Source organism: Callospermophilus lateralis, chromosome 5 (assembly GCF_048772815.1).
Source record: "Callospermophilus lateralis isolate mCalLat2 chromosome 5, mCalLat2.hap1, whole genome shotgun sequence".
NCBI lineage: Eukaryota > Metazoa > Chordata > Mammalia > Rodentia > Sciuridae > Callospermophilus > Callospermophilus lateralis.
In genome coordinates, this window is record NC_135309.1 from 157,158,377 (window position 1) to 157,180,503 (window position 22,127).

The 22,127-nt window shown below is 46.4% G+C and overlaps 1 protein-coding gene across 1 annotated transcript; it reads right to left on the reverse strand.

Annotated features, from left to right (window-relative positions):
* Positions 1-1,004: 1,004 nt before the first annotated feature.
* On the reverse strand, positions 1,005-16,879 carry Ropn1l (rhophilin associated tail protein 1 like). Its single transcript, XM_076856218.2, has 6 exons — positions 16,822-16,879; positions 16,568-16,739; positions 13,046-13,169; positions 11,888-12,049; positions 2,854-3,029; positions 1,005-1,083 (listed from the first exon to the last, which is right to left on the reverse strand). The coding sequence occupies exons 2-6, from the start codon at positions 16,696-16,698 to the stop codon at positions 1,020-1,022; spliced, it is 657 nt and encodes a 218-aa protein (XP_076712333.2). The 5' UTR covers positions 16,699-16,739; positions 16,822-16,879; the 3' UTR covers positions 1,005-1,019.
* Between the last annotated feature and the right edge of the window lie 5,248 nt (positions 16,880-22,127).

Here is a 22,127-nt window from a genome sequence, read left to right on the forward strand (position 1 = left end):
CTGCCTCAGCCTCCCAAACTGCTGGGATTATAGGTGTGCGCCAGTGCACCCAACATTATTTCCTCTTATCCCATTGCATTGAAGCATTTTATCTTAGGGGAGAAATATGTAAATTTTTTGGCAAAGTAAAATTTTGAGCAGTTTTAAATCAATTTTAAAAATCATAAGTTTTTAAAAACTCCAACTCTAATAAGTTAGCTGTTATTTTATAAATAACCTATAGTGTCTAGTCTCTGGAAAGGACTGAAAGTTCAGGCAAATGATCAAATAAGGTAGTTTAGTGTCTAGATTAAAAAATATATATATACTTCACACTTCTTAATTCAAGGAATGAAACACCTTTTTAGAGAACTCTGACATTTTCCCATTCTTTGGATACCGGAAATATTAATCAGCATGGTGGCCAATCTGCAGAGACCCAGCAAGCCCAGCCATTTCCAGGTTCTCAGAAAAATCATCTAAAACGCATTCACTGGTATCATCATTTTGAACACTTTAGAGAAGGAAAGTGAATAGAAGGTCTTGGGGTCCTTGTTTCTGCTCAAGGGCCTGAGCTCTGGTTCATGCCACCTGTCTGGCAGGCGTCCCAGCCTTCAGCACCCCTATCACAGGAGATAGCAGGCCTCCTGCAGAGCCTCAGAGGTGGATACCAGGGAGCAAAAGCAAGTCTAGGTGCATTCCTGCTTGCAGTCTGGGTGAAGAGAAACTGCCCATCACCCTCCCCTCCTACCCTGCAGAACCCCAATAGATTATTTTACTGCAACACACTGCTTATTGCTATGACTGTCACATTTAAGGTCCTTGTTACAAGACATGGTGAAGGGGAGTCGTGAAGGTGGCTCTGTGAAGCATCTGCCACACTGAATCTCCCTTAAAAGAGAATAACTCATGCTAGATGTAAGTGGTTAATGACAAGTTGTATTTGATGCCAAGTTTTCCAAAAGCACTATTTTGAAATTAAAATGTGTTCTTCTCTGTATTAACAGCCTGTGTCTTCAGAGCTTTCTCTTCAAGGTTTTCTAAATTATCCTCTTTGGAACGTAGAAATCCGAAAGTCCTATCATGCCATTCTTTCTAGAGTCTCTGGATGGGAAACAGAGGAAGACACCATCAGCACTTTCTCACCACACACAACATAAATTTGATCAAATGCTTTACAATTTAAAACATCTTAAAAACTGGCTACTTAGGGCCTTCTCAGCAGCCATTTCTACCACCCAAAATCAAGCCTTCTATTTCCTTGTATGATAATGGGCCCTTCTTCCAGGTGCAAAGATGAACGCTATGTGTTGTTCTTTACCCTTGGGCAGTACCCAATGACTGGAGCCCTCTGGCCATGGGAAGGGAGGAGTCAGAGACTGTCCAGGGGCCCAAGCAACCCGCCTCCAGTTGTTTCTTGAGCCAGCGCTCCTGGCTGCCCAGGCCAACCTGGCCCAGCCTATTTCTTTCTTGCACCCGAGGCCACAGGTTTCAGGACAGTCAAGCCCACACAGCCCATCGTTGCATGCAATGTCCTGCAATGTCCTGCATCTTCCTCCTGGGAGATACTGGGGCTCCAGAACACTTGGAACCAAGCAAGGAGCAGGTAAGTGGATGGATCGGTGAGTTCTGGGATGAACAGATGAGCTGCTGACTAGGCAGAGGAGTGGAGAGGGGTGGTGGGCAGCCTGGCTCCAGTGACCTGCACATTCCAGAGTTTGCTGCTTTGCTATTTCCTCTCATTTGAAGGAGCAAAAGCTCCAGGATCTGCACGAATCTCACTCAGGGCTATGTCTGGCCAGGCATGATCTCTTCGGCCCCCAGGTCCATTCACGATTTTTCTTGGGCTTTGGGGGTGGGGGTTTCATGGTGTGGGGGGTACATGAGGCTCCTGGTAGGAACCACTTAATGTCCTGCTCATCTTCAGTCCCTACCCCTTGGAGTGGAACCAATGCTGTGCCCTTGCCAGGTGCTCCCCCTCCCAGCCCTGCAGGGCAGGCCACAGTGCATTCTCCAACCTCCTCCCCACCATCACTGCTGCAGTCTGGCTTATCTCCCTGTGCCTGTGGCAGTCGCTGGCCACCTCTGTCCCCTCCACATACCCACACCACTTTCATGGTGCCACTCTCTCCCAAAAGTAATCTAGAGAGATCATCAGATTTCTGGGACCCCCCCCCCAAAAGGGATGCTCCACCGCTTCTGGACCTGGAGAATCATGGAGCATCTCACTGCTCAACAGAGCTCAGATGTGGGAGTAGCCACACCTAAGATGTAGGTGGCCACTTACTAGAAAAAGAAAACACAAGCCCAAGGATAATTTTGAGAAGTGGTCAAAAGCATCTGCGATCCTTCACTCATGTCCAGTACTAACACAGTAAGAAAATGCAGTGTACAGCGCCAAGTAACATGTTCCTCCAAACAGGAACTGTGTGACGACAGTGACGTCTCAGGTGTATGCAGGCAGCCTGGGTCCTAGCACTCCAGTCCCACAATGAGGCCAACCTCTGTGCTGCTCTGTGATGAAGTGAATTTGACCCATCTCACTGTCATCGGGCTACAGTTGAAACCACTGACATACTGTACATTAGAGCCAGGATAAGCTCAGGACAGACCATTTCTGGTGACTAGACACAATTTCTCCTTCTGAAGTCTAATAAAACAGAACCTAAGTCCCACACTGATAAGGCTGTGACCAAGGCTGGATGGCTGGCTGCTTTCACTGATGGCGTCTGGCTTGTAGTTCCACTTAGACATGTCTTGGGCTGCATATATGTCAAGGGCGGACTTGGTTGGAATGACTTTCAGAAGACAGAAAAGTGGAGAAATAAAATTCTCCACAGTCAACATACCTGGATCCAACAGTGCTATACTTACACGCTTTCCTTTAAACCCATAAGATAGGATTCCACATCCATCTCCGTGATGTCTGGATCCAACCCAGCCAAGTAGCGGTAGACAAAGGAAAAAGTCTCGAATGGGATCCGTGCAGGCCCACCCTCAGGGTCCTGGGTGAGGATCTCGCAGACGTGCTTCATGGCTGTGTTCAGCGACTAAAACACCATGGGGAGAGGATTACTCTGAGTTGCTGAGATGTAAAGCAGATACCAGCCAAAGAAACCCTCAAGCACATTCTATAGAAATTCTGGAAAGTATGGTCTCCCTCTGAATTAAAAGCTAGATAGATATGCAACTTCCATGGTGAGAAATAAAAAGGAAATATTGGGGGCTGGCGCTGGGGCTGGGGCTCAGTGGCAGAGTGCTCGCCTAGCACGCATGAAGCACTGGGTTCGATCCTCAGCACCACATAAAAATGAAATAGATATTGCCTGTCAACCTACAACTAAAATATAAATATTAAAAAAAATGTTTGGTCGAGATGCAAGTGACTAGAAAAAGTGTTAACTCACAGATTTTCATCTTATATTAAGATGAGAACTGTCACAGACACTAATGTGCTGTGGTGCAGGGAGGGAAGCCCAGGGCTGTGGGGCAAGTGCTCTGCCACCCAGCCACACCCCCACCCACAGAGCCACACCCTCAGCCACACCCCAGCCACACCCCAACCACCAGCGGCAGTCCCAGCCCCTCTGTGATGAACTTTGTAAGCCAGTGCAGAATTATGGTGTCCCATCAGGCCCAGAGACAGACACACGGTGGTGCCAAGGAACGAAGGAATCTGTTACTGACCAGAGGTGCTGCCTGTTGCGGGCAGGGCTGACAGGGTGGGCAGCCTGCACGTCTTCAAGGAGGGCCCTGCTGCCCAGGCTCTGTCCTTGCTCACACAGAGGCTCCATGTCTGTGTTGGCTGAGGAGAACCCCAGGCCTTTCTTCTCCCCTCTCCACGATGTATCTCACTCATGGAGTCCCACTGTCTGGTCCCCAAGACACAGGCCCCATCCTGGCCTGCACCCCATCCTCCTTCTGCCTTCCACCCCCACAAGGCACAGGTCTCCAGAGCACCTGCCTCTCTAGAAGCCCCAGCAGGCCCAGCTGATGGGTCACAGACTTCCTCAGGAGACCAGAGGTTCCGGAGTGCGCACCACTAGACCAGGGCTCTCATCTCCAACTCCTTTCAACTAATCCTTGTTGGAAAAAAGTTTTTTTTTTCTAAAGCTGAAAAAAAATCCATAACAATAGAATGCTATCTTTTACTAAACCAAATACATAGCCCTGGTTCTCCTTGTTTTCTTTTACATCAGGACAAACACCCTGCAGACTTCAACGCTCTTCCAGATGCACTGAGGAACTGAGTTCCAATCCTGCAGGTGGCCTGGGGGCCAGCACTCCATCTCCACCCTGGGTGGGTTCTCCAGAGCCCTTCCTTGCCAGAGCCACCCCCGCCCCCTGCCTGACTGCTGTGCTGAGGCTGAGGATGCTTGAAGGCAAACTCCGAGAGAGGCCGCACCTAACAGCCCTGGCCAACACCAGCACAGAGCTCTCCTCGGTGCACTCCAAACTCGCCCTGTGCCCACTGTGGCCCCCAGGGAGGGAGGCTGCCACCGGACGCCCAATACCTTCTCCTGTAGGTCAGAGTGCGGTTCGAGGGCAGAACACCTGGGCCCCAGTTCCCTCAAGAAGGGGATGTGTCTGGGCACAGGCAGGAGGCACTGGGGCGGAGGGTCTGGGAGGGTCCAGCTGAGCAGTGACATTAAGTAAGAGGGTAAGAGGCCAACCAGGGGAGGCTGCAGAATTCCAGGGAAGCTTGGGTGCTCCAGGAACAGCCTGAGCTCACTTCTGGGCTCACTTCTGAGTAGCTAGAGCAAGTCAGAGGGTGGGTGGATGCCAATCTTGGGAGTTCTCGCAGGGCAAGGGAGCCTCGGCTTCTCCATGTACTATGGGAAGGGGTTAAAGAATTGAAACAGAGATGAGAAGTATGGAGAGACCCTCTTAGCTGATGTGTAGAAGCCAGGCACCCAACAAGGAGGCCACTGGGACAGTGGAGTAGAGGCCACGCTGGGAGCCGGGCAGGACTCTGGGCTAACAGAGCTTGCGCATGGTGGTGTGAGAGGCAGAACCGTGAGCGGTGACCCCCAAGGTTCTAGGCCTGCACAGCTGGAAGGCTGACTCACCACTGACGGGAGGGGAGATGGGGAGTCCTGAGCACAGAAAAGGGGCTCACTTCTGGGCAGTGTCAGTTGGCATGTATGTTAGGCATCCCTGTACAAACACTGGCTGAGGTGGGTATTCAGGCCTGGAGCTCAGCAGGTGGCTCAGGTGGGGTCACCCTATTTGAGAGAATCTGCCCAAGTGGACAAGGTATCACTTAGAGCCGAAGGAGGGTAGACAGAAAATGGCGTGCAATCCGCCAAGAGCCGGGGAGATGAGAGATCACCAAGGGGGCAGCTGGAGACAGGAGGAGGGGTACCGGAGGTGGGACCAATGGTGAGTAGAGGAAAGTGCTTGAAGGTGGACAGAGTGCTTGGCTGTCCAAGGTTGGGGAGGAGGAGGGGAGGACTGCATTCCCACCAGAGGGCTTCACAGGAGCACTTGGGAGGGGTGGCAGAGCCAAAGCTGGACACTGGGGGGTACAGGTGGCAGTGGTGCACTCCAGGGCCTCCCGAGCCACTGACCCCTCCAGGAGTTGTGTCAGCTAGACACCTCCCGTTGGTAGCTGGAATCGAACTGGGGCCGGGGGGATTTACACCACATGGACTGGAAGATATCACAAATCAGGGCTCTCTTGCCCCTAAACAGCAGAATATGAAAACATCGCCAGACTGCTAAGGAGTATGAAGATGGCATTTGCAGTAAGCCCAGAAATGACTCTTAGCAAGAGGGAAAGCAGGAAAAGATGTGCTGCGTGAGCACAGAGCACCAGAGGTGGGAGGAGCAGAGACAGTCCCACACGGAAGTTGTAGACGTAGGACAGGTGCACCCGCAAGTCACACACTGGCCTCAGCATGGACGGTCATGGGGAGTAACCTACTGTCCTCAGTGAGCACAAGTTTGCAGGACGGAGATGAGGCCCTTGGACAGGGCGGCATGTGGTCACCAGTAACCAGCAGAGACTAGCACCATCGAAGAGCTTGATTCTGGTGCCCTGTCCACTCCTCAGTCCCTGAGAGCAGTGAGGATGTCATTATTCTCAGTTCACAAAGGAATGGCGGGGACCAGAGAGGCTCAGTCATTGTCCAAGGTCACCCAGCCCAAGGCAGAAAGTGGGCCATCTTAGGGTCCACTGCACTGGCTCGGGGGATGAGAGGCAGAGACATATAGACACCCTACATTCCTGGATCCAGAATCTGGGGGGAGGAGAGGACCGCCTGAGCAGAGCCAATCTCTGGTGCCTTGGCCCTGGCAGGAATGTGACACAAGGGTCCAGAATAGCTATCAGTCAGCCTAGCATGGAAGGGCCAAGTGACACTCATTAGAAAAAAAGGTGTCTTCACTCGGCAGAGAGGCGGACACCTCCACACACACCATTCCCTTAAAAGACTGGCCTCGGGGGAGGAGCTGCTAAAAATAAAACTGTTTTATAATCCCTGTTCCTGACTTGAAACTTTTCAAAGACATGCTGGTATGCTGGAATGTGCTTTCATATCCGACACAAACGGAAGCAAGACATCAGGAGAGGGGGACTCGCAGGCTGGTGCCGTGAGTCAGGGGAAGGAAGCAGTTGGCATCATGGAGCAGGCAGATGAGACCTGCCGCCACTAGGCTTCGAGGCTTCGGAAGAGGAGGTATTTAAGGAAAAATACATCAAAACACTCCAGCATCGCAGCTCTGCAAAGGCGTAATGACGCTGCTGGTGCCGACAGTCCTGACAATAAGATATGCAGCAACTTTTATATCCAAAAGGACTCATAAAGCAACTCGCTTGATCTTACTGAGAGTTAAGTTTCTGATAAACACAACTCTCAACTCCAAAGGGCTGTAGGAAGCACAGCCACTTCATCGCCAGCCAAAGGGCCCACTCTTAACCTCCCACCATTATTCTTAAGGGCATGAGATATCCTGGGGCCAAGGGGCGGGAAAGCTGCCTTTTTTTAAAAAAAATACTGGGAATTGAACTTAGAGGAGCTTTTACTGCTGAGCCACATTCCTGTCTCTTTTTAATTTCTTTTTAAATTTTGAGACAGGGTCTCACTTAGGGCCTCATTAAGCTTGCTGATGCTGGCCTTGAACTTGAGATCCTCCAGCCTTAGCCTCCCCAGTCACTGGCATTATAAGCATGCACCACCCCGCCCAGCTACACTTTGTTTAGAACCAAGTATTTCTGCCTCATCCATAATCTGAAATTAAAGTGGAGATGTGGGAAAAACCCCAGAGGGAGGTTCCTCACATCTTATGCATTCTCCATGCGCCAATTCTGTCAGATTCCTCACAGCTTCAAGGTCACAGCTGCTCCCATGATAACACACAAAGCCTCTGAAGAACTATCCTCTCACACCTCCAGGGGGTACCTTTGAGCCCTTTACAGGAGGGCAGCTGGGGCAGGGTGGAGGCCAGGTGATGGTGTCCTTAGAACCAGAGCTCCATTAAAAGCCCAAGGCTCTTCCCATCCCATTTTATTATCCTCATAGGTTCTCTTTTTTGTTGTTCTGGGGGCTTTGGTGGGAGGCCCAGAATTACGAGTGTTCCACAGGTGGCTGGGCTGTGGTCTCAGCACAACTCATCGCCCAAGAAGCTGAAGTGGACACAGTGACAATTCCAGGGAGTGCACGCCCCCCTCCCGTGGTGGCAGAGCTAGGCCCACCAATCCCAGGAACCCAAGGGAAGCTCCTTCCGCTGTGGGGACAGTGTGCTCCACCTACTCGTGGCCTGAGGCTCACCCTCATGGTGGGTGGTGGGTTAAGAATTCTGCTGGCCTTTCTTGGGAAACTTTAGAATGGTCTTTGGGTCCTTTTGGGAGAAGCCTGAAGGGCAAGTGGCAGGGAACAGTAAGCTAGGATGCAGCTCCATTGCTGGGACAGGTGGCTGTCACCCAGGGCCAGCGTATGAGGACAGTGCTCTACACACTCCAGGGTACATGCTGTCAGGCTGGCACTGAACACTCCTGAATAATTTTAGGATATAAAATGATATTACTGCTAACCCTAGGGAGTTCTCATTCTCTGAAATAGGAATTCCCAAGCATGAACTCTCCTGAAGTGGCCCTAACTTTCCTGGGTCACTACAGAGTCACCGGCAGGGACCCCTGCACCCCTCACTTCCCAGTTACCTGACCTCAGGTTCTTAGCCCGTCTCCACCACAGCTCACCAGCCTAACGTTCAGCAGTCTCTCCTCCAACGCCGTTGGGAGGATTAGATCCAAAACATACGAAGGGTCCTGCACGTTCTAGCCCGAGCTAAGAACTCTAGAGACCATGCCCACTATTGTAGGCAATAGTTCAGATGGAACCACATTACACCCACACCTTCTTCCTATTACAACCAAAGAGGGATGTTTCTGTGGCTAATAAAGCTCAACTACATTTTGAGGTCCGACTATATTCCTTGTTCATTGTCTGGCTGTTTTTTCATTATAGATTTAGAGAGTGTCTGAAGATAAAAGGCTCAGTTCACAATTTTCTTATGCTTTAAAAAAAAGATCCCCAGGCTACAAACAAGACATTTTGATCCACTGCTTTAAGGCTTAGGACCATCCATGGTGCTGCAGGAATGTGAAGATAAAGTCCCAACGTGTAAATGTGATGATGTCACCAGACATGCATATCAGGACCCTGGGAAAGACTATCTCATGACAGCCTCAGAAAGCAAGTTCACATCCACGTCCACCTGGCTGACTGAGCACCTCTCAATGTCCCTTAACCCACATTCATAGCTTTCAATAGGATACCTGGAGCTGTGTCCAGGGATCCAAGGGTATCGCAGAACATCAACTGCAAGAGTCTGAGGACACAAGCCCAGAAAGTGCACTCCAGAATCTCCAGCACTTAGAACAGGCCCTGAGTTGGTCAGCTTTTCCTCACTATGATGAAATACCCACAGCTACCCATGAAGAGAAGAGTCTGTTTAGCTCACAGTTGTGGAGGTCCCAAGGCTGAGGTCAGGCTGAGGTGGGGGCATTGGTTCACTTCTGGTGAGGGCCTACGATGACAGTGGCTCAAGATGGTGGGACTGCCAGTTCATCTCACACAGGAAGCCAGAGGGAAGGGCAGGCTCACTCCTTTTGCCAAAACAGTCACAGGCTCACTCAAGAATCACATTGATCCCCTTCAAGGGCCAGCCCAATGACCAAAGACCCCCAACTAGGCCCCTCTGCTTAAAGGTCCTACCACTCCCAGTACTACCACCCTAGAGTAGAAGCCTTGGCCACACAGACATTCGGGGACACTCAGACCTCATCCAGCAAGGCTGCATACAAACAGTGCTCAGCAAAAACTGGGGAGTGAAGAAACGAAGGAACAAATGAATGATACACTTGACTCAGAAATTCAGGCAGAGGTTTCTAGTCTATAGAGGGCTTAATATGGGTTAATCTGACGACAATGACTCCTGAGAGCAGAGTTTAAGGTTCCTTCATTCCTGTCAGCTGTTCTCAGAGCACCCCTGCACCCACAGCACAAGACTGCCCACCCACTCACATGGCAAACGTGACAAGAGTCACACTTGGCAGGTGTGGGGCGGGGAGAGGCCAGTGCGGGCAGTCCCGCAGGGGCTCCTGGGGACCAAAGGATCACCTTCACACCTCACCTAGCAGGCGTGGGGCCATGGCTTTCACAGCCAGGAAGGAGCCCTGGGCCTGAGAGGAAGCAAAGTGAGTGGAAAGTCCTGCTGCCAAAGGTGGCTTAGGTTTGGGGACAGGAGGAAATACACAATGACTACACATGGGCCTTTTGGTATAAATTGATTCCCTAAGGACAGAGTAAGGCGTTATAGGAAGAAAGCAAAGGAATGCTTGTCATTTTTCATGTTTTTCCCGAGTTCTCAGCTTAGACAGCAAAGCTCTATCCTTGATGAAATGTCTCCCTCTAGTGTCACCAATACACATGAACAAGGGACCTCACTTTCCGTAACAGACTTGGTTTTGCTTGAAATCAACTGAGTGCTTAATTTTCATGATTGGGGAGGAGAAATTATGAAAATGAATTCAAAATATGAATTTTCTACTCTTCTCACCATTGTTAAAAATAAAAAACTTTACAATTAAGTTAGAGGCAAAAACTGTAAACATTAATTCAAACATCAGATATTAATTCTGTATTTTTAAAATCTTGGTTTCACCAAGTTCCAAATGAACAAAGAGACATAAAAATTTCTCCTGGGGTTATGGTTCAGTGGTAGAGTGCTTGCCTCACACATGTGAGGCACTGGGTTCGATCCTCAGCAGCACATAAAATAAATAAGTAAAATAAAGGTATTGTGTCCATCTACAACTAAAAATCTATTTTTTTAAAAATTTCTTCAATAATGAAATTGTCCTTGTCATTCCCAATAATCCCCCATGAGATGTCCCCTGGGAACTTCTGAGCCTGTCTTTGCTGCTGGAGGGTGCCAGGCCTACCAAGGTCCAGGCCTTGGCAAAATTAGCCCAGGGCTGATAAGAAACACCCATACCTCAAAACTGTTGCTCAACCTGAAGCCCCCAGGCTCCATCTGACTTCACTGAGGTGACCAGGCTTCTCACTGAGCCAGTGATGTAACCAGTGAATTGTGATATATTCACTTCCCAAACAGTTGGCAAATAAGCAACAAGGTTCTGTGGCCTGGCAGACCAATCCCTGCAGCAGTGTCATTTGGGATGAAAAGAAGTTCCAGAAGGTAACCAACAGCATATTTATCTTTTTATAAAGTTAAAACTAATTCAGGAAATATATTATTTAGGATTGGGAATATAGCTCAGTTGGTAGAGTGCTTGCCTGGCATACACAAGGCCCTGGGTTCAATCCCCAGCACAATATTAACAACAACAAAAACAAACATTATTTAGTATATTTTGGGGGCACTTATAAAAGTATCTCTTTAAAGGCAAAAGAGAAGGAAGTGTGAGGTCAGGATGGTCATGCCTTGGGCAGGCAGGCCGGGGCACAGGGCAGGAGGAAGCACGGGTCTTTGGAGCTAGTGTCGGTGTGTCAATGACCCTGCTGAGCAGGTTCCTGGGTGCTTACTATATGGAGTGATTTCTTTTTAATTAGAATTAAATGGAAGAGGCTTACCCATGGATCAAGGATGAGTGTGGACTGTGAAGCAGGGATTAGTCACTAATCACTGATGTACCCTGGGCTACAAAGATCAAAGGCAAGCAGTAAAACAACGTTGCTCCTCCGTGGCGGGAAGCAGGCCTGTTCTCTTTCCCAGCCGTTCTCACCAAGCTGAGCGTGCTAACTAACTCTCCCTGCTGAAGCCTGACTCCAACACTGCAGCTGAGCAGACTCCATTATGCACAGGAGGCTCTGCCCACATCCTCAGCACCCAGCCTCCACACCTCTTCCTCACCTCCTGGGTTCACCAACTCCACGTTTCCCAAATCGAGAATCGCCCATGTCTTATTGCTAAGCTTGTTAGGGCAAAACTTGAGCATCAGCAAAGTTGCACAGTATCTGTTAGCTTTGATAATGGATTGTAACTCAAGTATAAAATGATTTTATGCCTCTTTCCACAGAAGGGGAGAAGAGACATTATCAGTTTACAAAATGATGTGCTTTAATAAAAAGTCATTGCTGTATTCTCTTCTAAAACCTAAGTACATTTTAAGAGCATCCACATATTTTATTTACTGTTAATATCATCTAAATCAAGGTGCTCATAAGCATTAAATCTTTTAAATTGAGGTGTTCAAAAGTATTTAACTTAAAAAGAACTATAAGTCTAAAAATATCATAGTTGCCTGAGGAAAAAAATTTTTTCTAAGACAAAGCTACTGAAGTAATGAAGTATTTCCTTTAGTCAACTGAAACCTAAACTTGTTTTTAATCCAGGCATGTAATTACACAGAATTATTAAGATGCTATTTATGTGTACATACCCCACCAAGTGAACTGCATCCCAATGCTAAAAATTTTATCCACTCGATTTCCGTTTCGCAATGATCCAGTACTAAGAGAGCTCTCAATCTCTCCATTGGCAGGCACAGATTTCTCCACTTCTTCTCAAGTTCTGCTAATTCCACATACTTCTTGTGGCGACACTGTTTAAAAACACAATATGACACCATCTATGTAAGTTTGGAAAACCTATAAGATGGTGCAGTCCTGCAAAGACTTAAGACACCAGCCATCTGCCTAGTGCCGAGGAGATGGACTCTCCTGTTTGACAGTAACTGTGTCAGCCCCAGGGAGGGTGCAGGCACTAGGCTCTATATCCCAAAAGAGAAGAGTATATGGCGTAGTGTTACGACCTCATAAAATGAGCAGATATTGGGGGTGTGAATCTCCACTGTTTGTCTGAAATACCTCACAGTGTAAAAAAAAAAAAAAATTACTGAATAAAAGCATTTGAAAATCCAGTCCCCTAAATACAGTAATTAGGAAAAAAAATCTGAAAATAAACAAATCGCTTCCACTATTTTAAACACACTATGAACACTGACAACTTCTTCAATCTGCTAGTAGAATTTTTGTGTAGAAAAATCTGAGCAATGAGGATTTGTTTCCCCAAGGTACACAATTCAGTGGGAATATTTTCCTTAAGATAGAGAGTCCAGGGAAGATCCTGTCTTTGGAAACCAGTGGGCCCTGCACAGAAGCATAGTACTTCCCTGTGTATAATGGCAACAAAGCACTTTAAAAATAAAGGTTATGGGGCTGGGGGGTGTAGCTCAGTGGTAGTGAGGTTGCCTGGCATGCTCAAGGTCCTGAGTTCCATCCCCAGTGCCATGGGAAAAAAAAAAAAAAGACTATGCCAGGTATTGGAGCACACCTACAATCCCAGCTACTCGGGAGGCTAAAGCAAGAGGATCACAAGTCCAGGACCAGCCTCCACAAAAAAGTACAATCAAATATAATCTACTCTTAAGTAGCTATTTTGGGTTAAGTCTACCAAATGTATACATTTCTTTGTAGAGGAAACCTTGAAGAAAGGACAGGGAACACATGGTCCAGCCATGGTCCTGATGGGGTTCTGCTCCATAGTTCTGAGAGATGCCACGGTTGGGAGACACACAAGCCAGCCAGACCCTGCCTACCTGCTTGTGCAGGACTTTCAGCAGTCCCTGGGTCAGGCCTGTGTCTACTTTCTGGGTTGCCACAGGCATCTCGACTCTATCCTTTACAGGAAGTGGATCTCCTCTTGACAGAGCTGAAAAATACCTGGGAAAAACAGACATTTCTGAAGCTTATCAACACACAGGCAGCACCCTATGTCATGTGGTGCCTTAGATGCCCCAGGAAAACCACTGAGATTAGGAAGGATAGTTCTATAGCCAACGGCTAGGGCTTAAGTTCTCCTTCCTCCACTTGGCTTTCTGACTTAAACTTCTCTACATGCCTCGGTTTCTCTGTCTACAAATGGGCACAAGGAGGCCCTGTCTGAGTTCTGGAAGTACTGAGTGAGGAAGGCTTAATGGTCAGCATCAGAAGGGAGTTCCCAGGACATACACTATTCTCATCAAGCACATGCTCTGAGCCTCAAATGTGGCCAAAAGAAGTAGAAGATTTCAGACCCTGGTCAGACCAGAGTACAGTGTCATGGTCTAGTCCAGTTCTCCACTTCTGTTTGGTTTTAGCCTTCCCTTTTCATGGCCTTGCTGCTTTTTAAGGTATTTGATGTTAAACAGCTGTGTATTCCACTCTTGAGTAGGCCCAGACTGTCTTGCCTTGGGTTTCCTGGTAACTGTTCCTGTCTGGGATATTGATAATGCCCCTTACTTGGGCACAAGTCAGGCACAGAAACAGTGTAGGGCAGTAAGTTAAGGGACCCACACCTGGCCTCTGGTTGGTGTTGGGAGTGGAAATCAGGCAGCAACAAAGGGACAGCATGGCCAGGCAAGCACATACTAAGCATGCACCAGGCCACAGGTAATTTAAAGGTACAAGTACCTAGAAACATTCTAAGATATAGCATACACACCTGTGGATCAATATATATACATTGGGTAGACTAAAAGAAATGCTTTATCTCAAATCCTCAAATTTGAATTTGCTTCTGTACATGTAAGCCAATTTCTGCTCTGCTTTATAGTTCTGTTAATGATTTAAGGAAAAGTCAAAATGCGGCAGCCCTGAACCAGACATATATGGAGACTAGGACCTAAAGAGCCCCGCTGAAGGAGGGTGCCATGCTTTGCTGTCCCAGGAAGAGTTTTCACCTATTTCATGGAATTATTCCCACAATTAATCAGAGCAGTCACCAAGTTCCATATAGCCTCTGCAGCAAGCGTCCTCAAGGGGGACCAATTGTGGTCCAGCCCCCCACCCCATACTATGCATACATAGTTGCATTTGGCAACTTCTGGAGACAATTTAGGTTGTCAGGGCAAAGTGTGGATGGTAATACTGCCATCTAGTGGGTACAGGCCTGGAGGCTAACATCCTACACTACCACTGCACCGCCACCACCAACTAACTGCAGGGCTGGGAAAGCCTGCTGGCAAGGTACATGCCACCAGTCCCCAGGACACCAAGGCAGCTTTTGTCGCTCGGCCAATTCTTCAGTTAGCTGTGCATGATGAAATGATGAGGGACAACTGATGAGGGACAGCACAGTAGAGTAGACAGTCTTGGGAGAAAGATGACCCTTGGCCATCTGAAGACCTCCTTTGAAAAGAACCCTTACCTGACACAGGAATGCCTACCACATGTCCTATGGCAGCATGACTGTCACAGGCATCCTGTTTTCCTTCCTGTCACTGCCTTTGTTCCTGCACTACTTCTTCTTCCACACCCTCTGCTTTGCTTTAGCCTCAACCTCTGCCTACACAATCCTCCCAAGACCAGGTCACTCTGCTCAACCTTCAGGAGCCTCATTTCACACTTACCAAGTTCTCCACCAATTCCAGTTGTTTATGAACATCTCTCTAACAGGTTTTGCCCTGACAGTGCTAGCACACTTCTGGGTGCCTCGCATGAGGCACACACATAGCCTGATGAACAATGCCCAGCTCTTCTCCTAAACTCTAAACTCCTTCTTGAATTAGCAGCATGGTGAATTCAGAAAGGTCATGATTAGGTCTTTCAAATTAAAATGAAGCTTAAAATAATTGTTCCTGAAGTGTTGCCAAATATAATTTAGTGTTCCAAGGGGGGAAAAAGAGTGAAATCTTGATTTTTTTTTTTTTTGTACAGTGTTAATAAATCCTATCTTTTATTTAGGCTTGAAGAATGGTAAAAGCCTGAGGTCATAATGTTTTAGCAAGAAGATTGAGAGGTTCAGAAACAATTGACAGAAGTGTTTCAAAGAATTCAAGAACATGACTCTGTTAGTATGATTAAATAACTGCTCAAAGATATCTAAGTCTCAATCCCTGGAACCTATGATTGCTACTTTACATGGTAACACATGTCTCTGCAGATTGATTAAGGGTTTTAGATGGTGAAACTACCTTGGATTATCAGTATGGTTCCTAAATATAGTCACAAGTATGCTTAGAAGCAGAAGGTAGAGAAAGAATGAAAATGCTGGTTACAAAGATGAAGAGATCAAGGCCCAAGCTATACAAGGGATACAGTTCTTGAAATTGGAATAGTAAAGAAATGGAATGGATTCTCCCCATAGTTATCAGAAAGGGCAAAGCCCTGCCACCACTTTGCTTTTAGCCTCATAAAGCTAATTTTGGACTTTTGGTCTCCAGAACTGTAAAGATAAGTGCTTGTTTAGTCAAATTTCGTGATAATTTGTTACAACAGCCAAAAGAAATTAATTTGCCTTGTTTATACAGGTTAGAGAAAGTTATCAAAATGTTGTCAGTTACTAAAAAAAAAATTAAATTTACACTTATGTTGACTCATCAAAAAAGTATCTAAGTCTCTTTATAAGAGGGAGCAAAGAGGGCTGGGGATGTGGCTCAAGCGGTAGTGCGCTTGCCTGGCATGCGTGTGGCCTGGGTTCGATCCTCAGCACCACATACCAACAAAGATGTTGTGTCTGCCAAAAACTAAAAAAAATAATAATAATAATAATAAAAAAAAGAGGGAGCAAAGAATATTTCTGAAAAATAAAAAAGGATTTTAATGGTTCTAAGATCTGTTGACTTGTAACTAATTTAAAGTTATGAGTGCTCCTGAGAGTGTTTGCTGCAAGGAACTGTTAAGGCTCATTGGCTGTGAACCTCACCAGGCAGTTTACCTACTAGCAGGCTCGTCTTGAAAATCTCAGGATGACCTCGGGAGTAAAGTGCTGACAAACTTAACTACTCTGGGAGGATTCTTTGCAGATAAGGATCAGAGCTAACAGATTCCTCCTTGTAAAAATCATTTCATAAGTAAAAGTGGCTGTGATCCTGTGATTTTAAAACACAGTGCGGAAACTTTTTGTTCAATGCGATGGCTTTGTAAACGTTAGTCTATCTCCACAACTGAACTACCTTCATTTTCTAGATAAATGTGCATTTTTGCAATAATTTCTGATCTCATGAACAAAAGACGGCAATGGTTCCTAGACAGTCACACTGGAACCGATGTCACCAAGCTAAGGGGAAGCTTGGCCTGGGCAGGGGGTTTGCTGGGCACGTGGTCTGCCCGCCTCTGACTCGGCGCCCGAGGGCGCTTACCCCGCGGACCACTGTAGCACGTCGGTGGGCTGGGTGCGGATGGCAGCCTTGGTGAACTGCTTCAGGATGTCAGGCAATTCCGGGGGAATGTGGATCTGCTGCGCGCAGAACATGGTGTCGGGAAGTGGCATTGCTCCGGCAGACCGCTGCAGCCTGGGAGAACGTAGGTACGCTGCGGGGAGGGTGAGAGCGGCTGTCAGCGGGCCGGGTCAGCGCCAGGGCCGCTCGCCCTCCCCGCAGAAGCGAGGTCTTACCGGCTCCTCCAGCGGCTCTCGGGAAATGAGCCAACCGCCCCTCCAGCGACTCAGCACAGCCGGCTGCTCACGAGCCGGGCCAACGCTACTGTTGCGTCTCAGTATCCAGGCAACCGAGACGCTCTCCCCACCCCTTCGCGCGCGCCCTGGTGCCGCGCAGGCGCACATGCCTGGCACCTAGGCCCGGCGCTGAAGGGTGGCCAAGAGCACTGCGCTTGCGCAGTCTGTTCCTGCCGCTTTTGCAGCTTACCTGTGCAGCCTGAGAGCTGAAGTTCTCACTTAGAAAGGAGGTTCCCGTCTTCTCTGTGTAGGGGCTTCAACCCATGTCCTCGCGCATGCTAGGCAAGGGCATTACCATTGACCTACATCTCCCTTTTAATTTTGAGACAGGATCTAATTTTGTCCAGGCTAGCCACCAAATTGCGACCCGGCTGCCTCAGCCTCCCAAGTTGCTGGGATTACCGGCATGGGCCAGTGCGCCCGGCGAAAAGGGCCTTTTGATCAACTACCCACAGCCCAGCGGGAGCAGAATTGACAAATGACCTTCCCCTGAGCGTTCTGGTTCCGTGACTAGGTCCTCGTTAGAAAATCGTTGCAGTGAGGGCTGGGCAGCTCCTCCCAAACCAGCTCTGGCCTTGGCGCTTCCGCACATGCCCTTCCCTTTGCCTAACTCTTCCCTCTTATTGAACTCATTCTTCTATCCTCAGTCCAAATATCGCTGTAGTAATTGCAGTGGGCAGTTTCCGATCAAACAAGATACTACAGGATACTATTTGTTTTCCTAAGGTAGATGACTGAGCCAACCAGACTGGGCCTAGAAGGCAATAATCCCCCTCTTCCGATAAAATTAACTTTTCAGTCCTACTGGGTGCTGACCAGGGAGACACTGGAGCTTCAGAGAAACTTGGTTTCAGGACAGCCTCGGTGACTCCTGCAGTTGTCCTTAACTTCCGTACTGTGTGCAGGAGGCCCTGACACCCATCTCTTGCTCACCTCCAGACTGGAAGAGGGAGAACCACAGCGAGCTATTTCCAAGAGGGGCTCCCTCAGAATAGGGAATTTGTCCCACTGCAGTCTTTTCCTTTTGGTCCACATATCCACCAGTTGGATATACATATTTCAAGTAACAGTGGGAAAAAACAACATAGTCAAGTTGTTGATGGTACAGGAAAACCACTCTCATACCTTATTGATTCTAAGGGGGCAATCTGACACTGCAAAAAAAAATTTTTTTTTGATGAATTAATCTTACTTCTAAAAATTTATCCTACAGAAATAACTACCTTAAGTATAAAAAGTTAATATAGACAAAAAAATTTACTATAACATACCAAGTGGCTTTCAGAAAACCTAAATCATGGTCTCTCCAAATAATGCTATAAAGCCCTCAGAAAAATAAGGTAGCTAACACTAGGGATAGTAGAGTACAGCTCTAGTCCCAGCTTCTTGAGATGTTGTGTGGGAAGATCACTTGAGTCCAAGAGTTGGAGACAAGAATGAGCAAGACAGTGAGACCTCCATCTCAAAAAATACAATGAAACAAAAAATTAGGTTGCTACTTACATACTGACACAAAAAGATGTTCATAAAACAACGTGGGGAAAAAGGCACTCCATAGAACAATTTGTGTAGCATGACACCTTCACTGTGATCAAAGATTCTGTAAGTGTGTTTAGGCCTGACACTCTGGAAACACATGCTAAACTACAACAGTTACCTTTGGAGAACGGGACAGAAATTAAGGATTTCTTTTAGCCACATACAAATTATTTTGATTCCAAATTCATCGTTTATTTGCTTACTCAGAAATGCTTACAAGTACCTGGTTTGTGCCACAAATTGAGATTAATAATACAGCAGTAATTCAGATTAAAAAATATAATCTCTGGAGCTTACATTCAAGTGGGAAAACATGTAAACATAAGAAAAGTCAACTATAAAGTGTGCTAAGTAGTATGAGATATACAGCAGGGAGACCAGCCTCACTGGGAACCACAGCTCAGTAAAGAAATGAGATTGAGGAACCTAAACATTCAGACACAGCAAATAATCAGTGAAAAGGCCCTGGGGCAGAGTGAGCACAGGGGTGATATTTCAGGAGGAGGAAAAGAGTTCCAACATGTGCTGCCTGGTATTGAAGGCCATCATGGACTTCAATTTTGTGATGGTGATCCACTTGCCGGTTCGCGTGAAACTGATTTGACTCCAATCCACAGAAATAGTATAGATTCAGTGGAGAAAAAGAATAAAGCAAGAATAGAGTCAGAAAGCCCAGGAAAACAGCATTACCATAGGCAGGAGGAGGAGGATGGTCATGTGCACCATGGTGGCAAAAGTGTTGCCAGATTATGGATTTATTAAGAAGGTAAAGATTTGCTGTCAGCCTGAATAAAGGAGCGTGAGATGCACATACATTCTGGCATTTAGGAAAGGCAGGCAAAACGTCTTCAGTGCACTCACACACACATACCTGAGAGTAATCAGCATACTGGTCTTTACAGCTGTGGGACTGAATGGTGTGGAACATCACTAAGTTAGCATAACTGGAGTGTAGGGAGAACACAGTCCCAGACTGAGCCCTGGGGCTTGTAACGACTGGAAGACAAGACAGAGCCAGCAAATAAGTTTAAAAAGAAGAGTCTAGACAGGAAGAAAATTAGAAGACTTCAGTGTTTGGACAAACTAATAAAGTGGTTTCAACAGAGAGGAAATCAACAGTACTGGATGAGACAAGAAACATAAGACCTGAGAATTAACCATAAAATTTAGCAGCAATTACAAGAGCAATTCCAGGGAAAAAAATGGGAATGAATATCCAATGGGAGTGGAGTTGGGAGTTAACATGAGTACGGATAACTCTTTGAAGGCATTTGCTGAGAAGGAAACAGAGTGGCGGGGTCAAGGTATTTTTAGTGGAAGAATCACAGCAGCAGTGGGAAGTAATGATGGGAATAGCCCAACAGAAGAGAAGACGCATGGGAGGGCAGGACTGCAGCCCAGAGCCCTCCAGTAGGCAGGGCACACTTATCCCTCAAAGCAGTGGAAGGTGAATGGGGCTCTTCAGTGGAGCCCATCTGGCCTGGGGCACCTCTCTCACTGCAGTCTGCATTAAAGGGCAGGCAAAGCAGTGTCATTCTAGAGGGGAGCTCAATTAACTGGTGAGCACATGGACACAGGGGCAGATCAGGGGTAGATGTGATTGTGTGACCTTGTGAACGTTCTCTTTGGACTGCTTCCTCCTTCTCGGTGACACAGGACTGTCATCAAAGTGAGGAGAAAAGAGGATGTGGTGCTTTGAGGAAAGAGGAGGACTCAAATGGTTACTTAGAAAGGGCATCAGACATTAACTTACAATAAGTTCAATTTGTTAAGTTTTGACATATGTATTACATGTTAAACCAGAACCACAAGACAGTGAACACATCCATCACCCCCATTTCTTCATGTCCCTTTGAAATCTCTACAAGTCCTCCCTCCAACTCCTAACCCCACTGCTCTTTCTATACATTTCTGTAGATGACTCCTCATTTTCTAGTGTATAGATTTTATAACACAGTACTTTTGAGATGTGTCCATGTTGCATGTATCAATAGTGAATTCAAGTTGAGCACTATTCCATTATGTAAATAATCACCAACTTCTGTATTTACTTGTTGATAAATGTGGATAGCTTCTAGCTTTGGGTTATTATAAAGTTACTATGAAGGTACAAGTATTCATAGGGAAATATACTTTTTCTTTTGACAAATAATTAGGAACATTAAATGTACATGACCTACAACTGTCTTCCAAAGTAACTGTGCCATTTCACATTACCTTCAGCAGAGCATAAGTTCTAGCTCTTCTGCATCCTCACCAATATGTGGTATGTTTTTATTTTTAGGCATTCTAATAGTATGTGGTGCTGCCTACTTTAGTTTTAATTTGCATTTTCCTAGAGACTAATTATGTTAAATATTTCATTGGTTATTTATTGAAGAACCAAGCATATTTCATATGCTTGCCACATCCTCCCCACCCCTGGGAATTGAATCCAGAGCATTGCAAACTAGTTAAGTGCTCTACCAATGAGCTACATCCCCAGCCCAGTACATAACCTTCAGTGAAGTGTCTGTTTAAATAATTTGCCCAAATGGTATACTTATTATTGTTTTGAGACTGCTGTATTCTAGATGCATGTACTTCATCAGAAATGCAAATATTTCCTGCCACTCTATGGTCTTTTTATTCACTTGGCATCTTAAGAGGTTTTCAATTTGATCAAGTATGATTTATCATTCTTTTTCTTAAATGAAGTGTACTTGTTGTATCTAAAAACTATGCCTAACACAAGGTTAAACATTTTTTTCCTTCATTTTCTTCTACAAGTTAGTTTTGGGTTTTATATTTAGGATTATAACTCATTTTAATTCTTACTATGGTATGGATTGTTTTTAATTTTGCATCTTATGTCCAATTATTCCATCATTTTTCAAGACCGTTGCATTTTTGACAGAACTCTACTGTAGTCACTATGCTCGTATTTCTGGACTCTATTCTGGCCCCTCAGGCCCACGGACAATAGTCAGCCAGCAGAAAGTCCTGCTCCAACTGAACAAAGAACAGGTAAGTGATAAATGGGGTTCCTCAGCGAGATCACTGCAGGCTCCCAGTCTCAGTCCTTTCTTCTCCGTGTTCCCCAAGGCATCTTAGTCCTACCTATTGTGTTCTTTTTCATTCTCAGCTCCTTAACAGCAGACCTAATGTCTCATTTAAGTAGAGCACTAAGTGCAGTGCTACAAACAAAATGAACACAGAAAACCACCAATAAAACCTCATCACTGTGCTCAGGAGTGGCACCAAGCTGGAGTGCAAGGGGAAATTATGGTCAGCTTCTGAGCAACACCACACAAGCGCCTCTGATGGAAATTCAACTTCACAGATTAAAGATGGTCCTGTGTTTAAAAAAAAAAAAAAAAAATGAGTGAAAATGCACTTGACTGGGTGGGGGAGGGGTACTAACAGAAAAAAACAGGTTTTTGAAAATCATTTGAAACCTAGAAATGGGAAAAATTAGTAAGGTCTCTACAGCAAAACATTCTCTTCATTCTGAGCACTCAGGCATAAACAGAACCTGGGTAAGTCCTTCCCTTTTTTTCTGGGACATACGGTCAACTACATAAAAATGTTTTTTGATTAGTTTTACCATGTCAAAATCTCCATCTGAAAAAGAGACAAGCTTGGACTTTGGTCTTGTGGAGTAGTAAGCAGTGGACAAGATGGGGTTTTACCATGTCCAGTGAAGATGGCTACCTTTCAAGTACTGG

Coding starts and splice junctions, on each gene's coding strand:
- Ropn1l (XM_076856218.2), bottom strand. CDS start 16,698: ATGCCACTTCCCGACACCATGTTCTGCGCGCAGCAGATCCACATTCCC. Junction 13,170..16,567: donor GTGCTACAGTGGTCCGCGGG/GTAAGCGCCCTC, acceptor TGTTTTTCCCAG/GTATTTTTCAGCTCTGTCAA. Junction 1,084..2,853: donor ATGGGTTTAAAGGAAAGCGT/GTAAGTATAGCA, acceptor TTTCCCATCCAG/AGACTCTAGAAAGAATGGCA.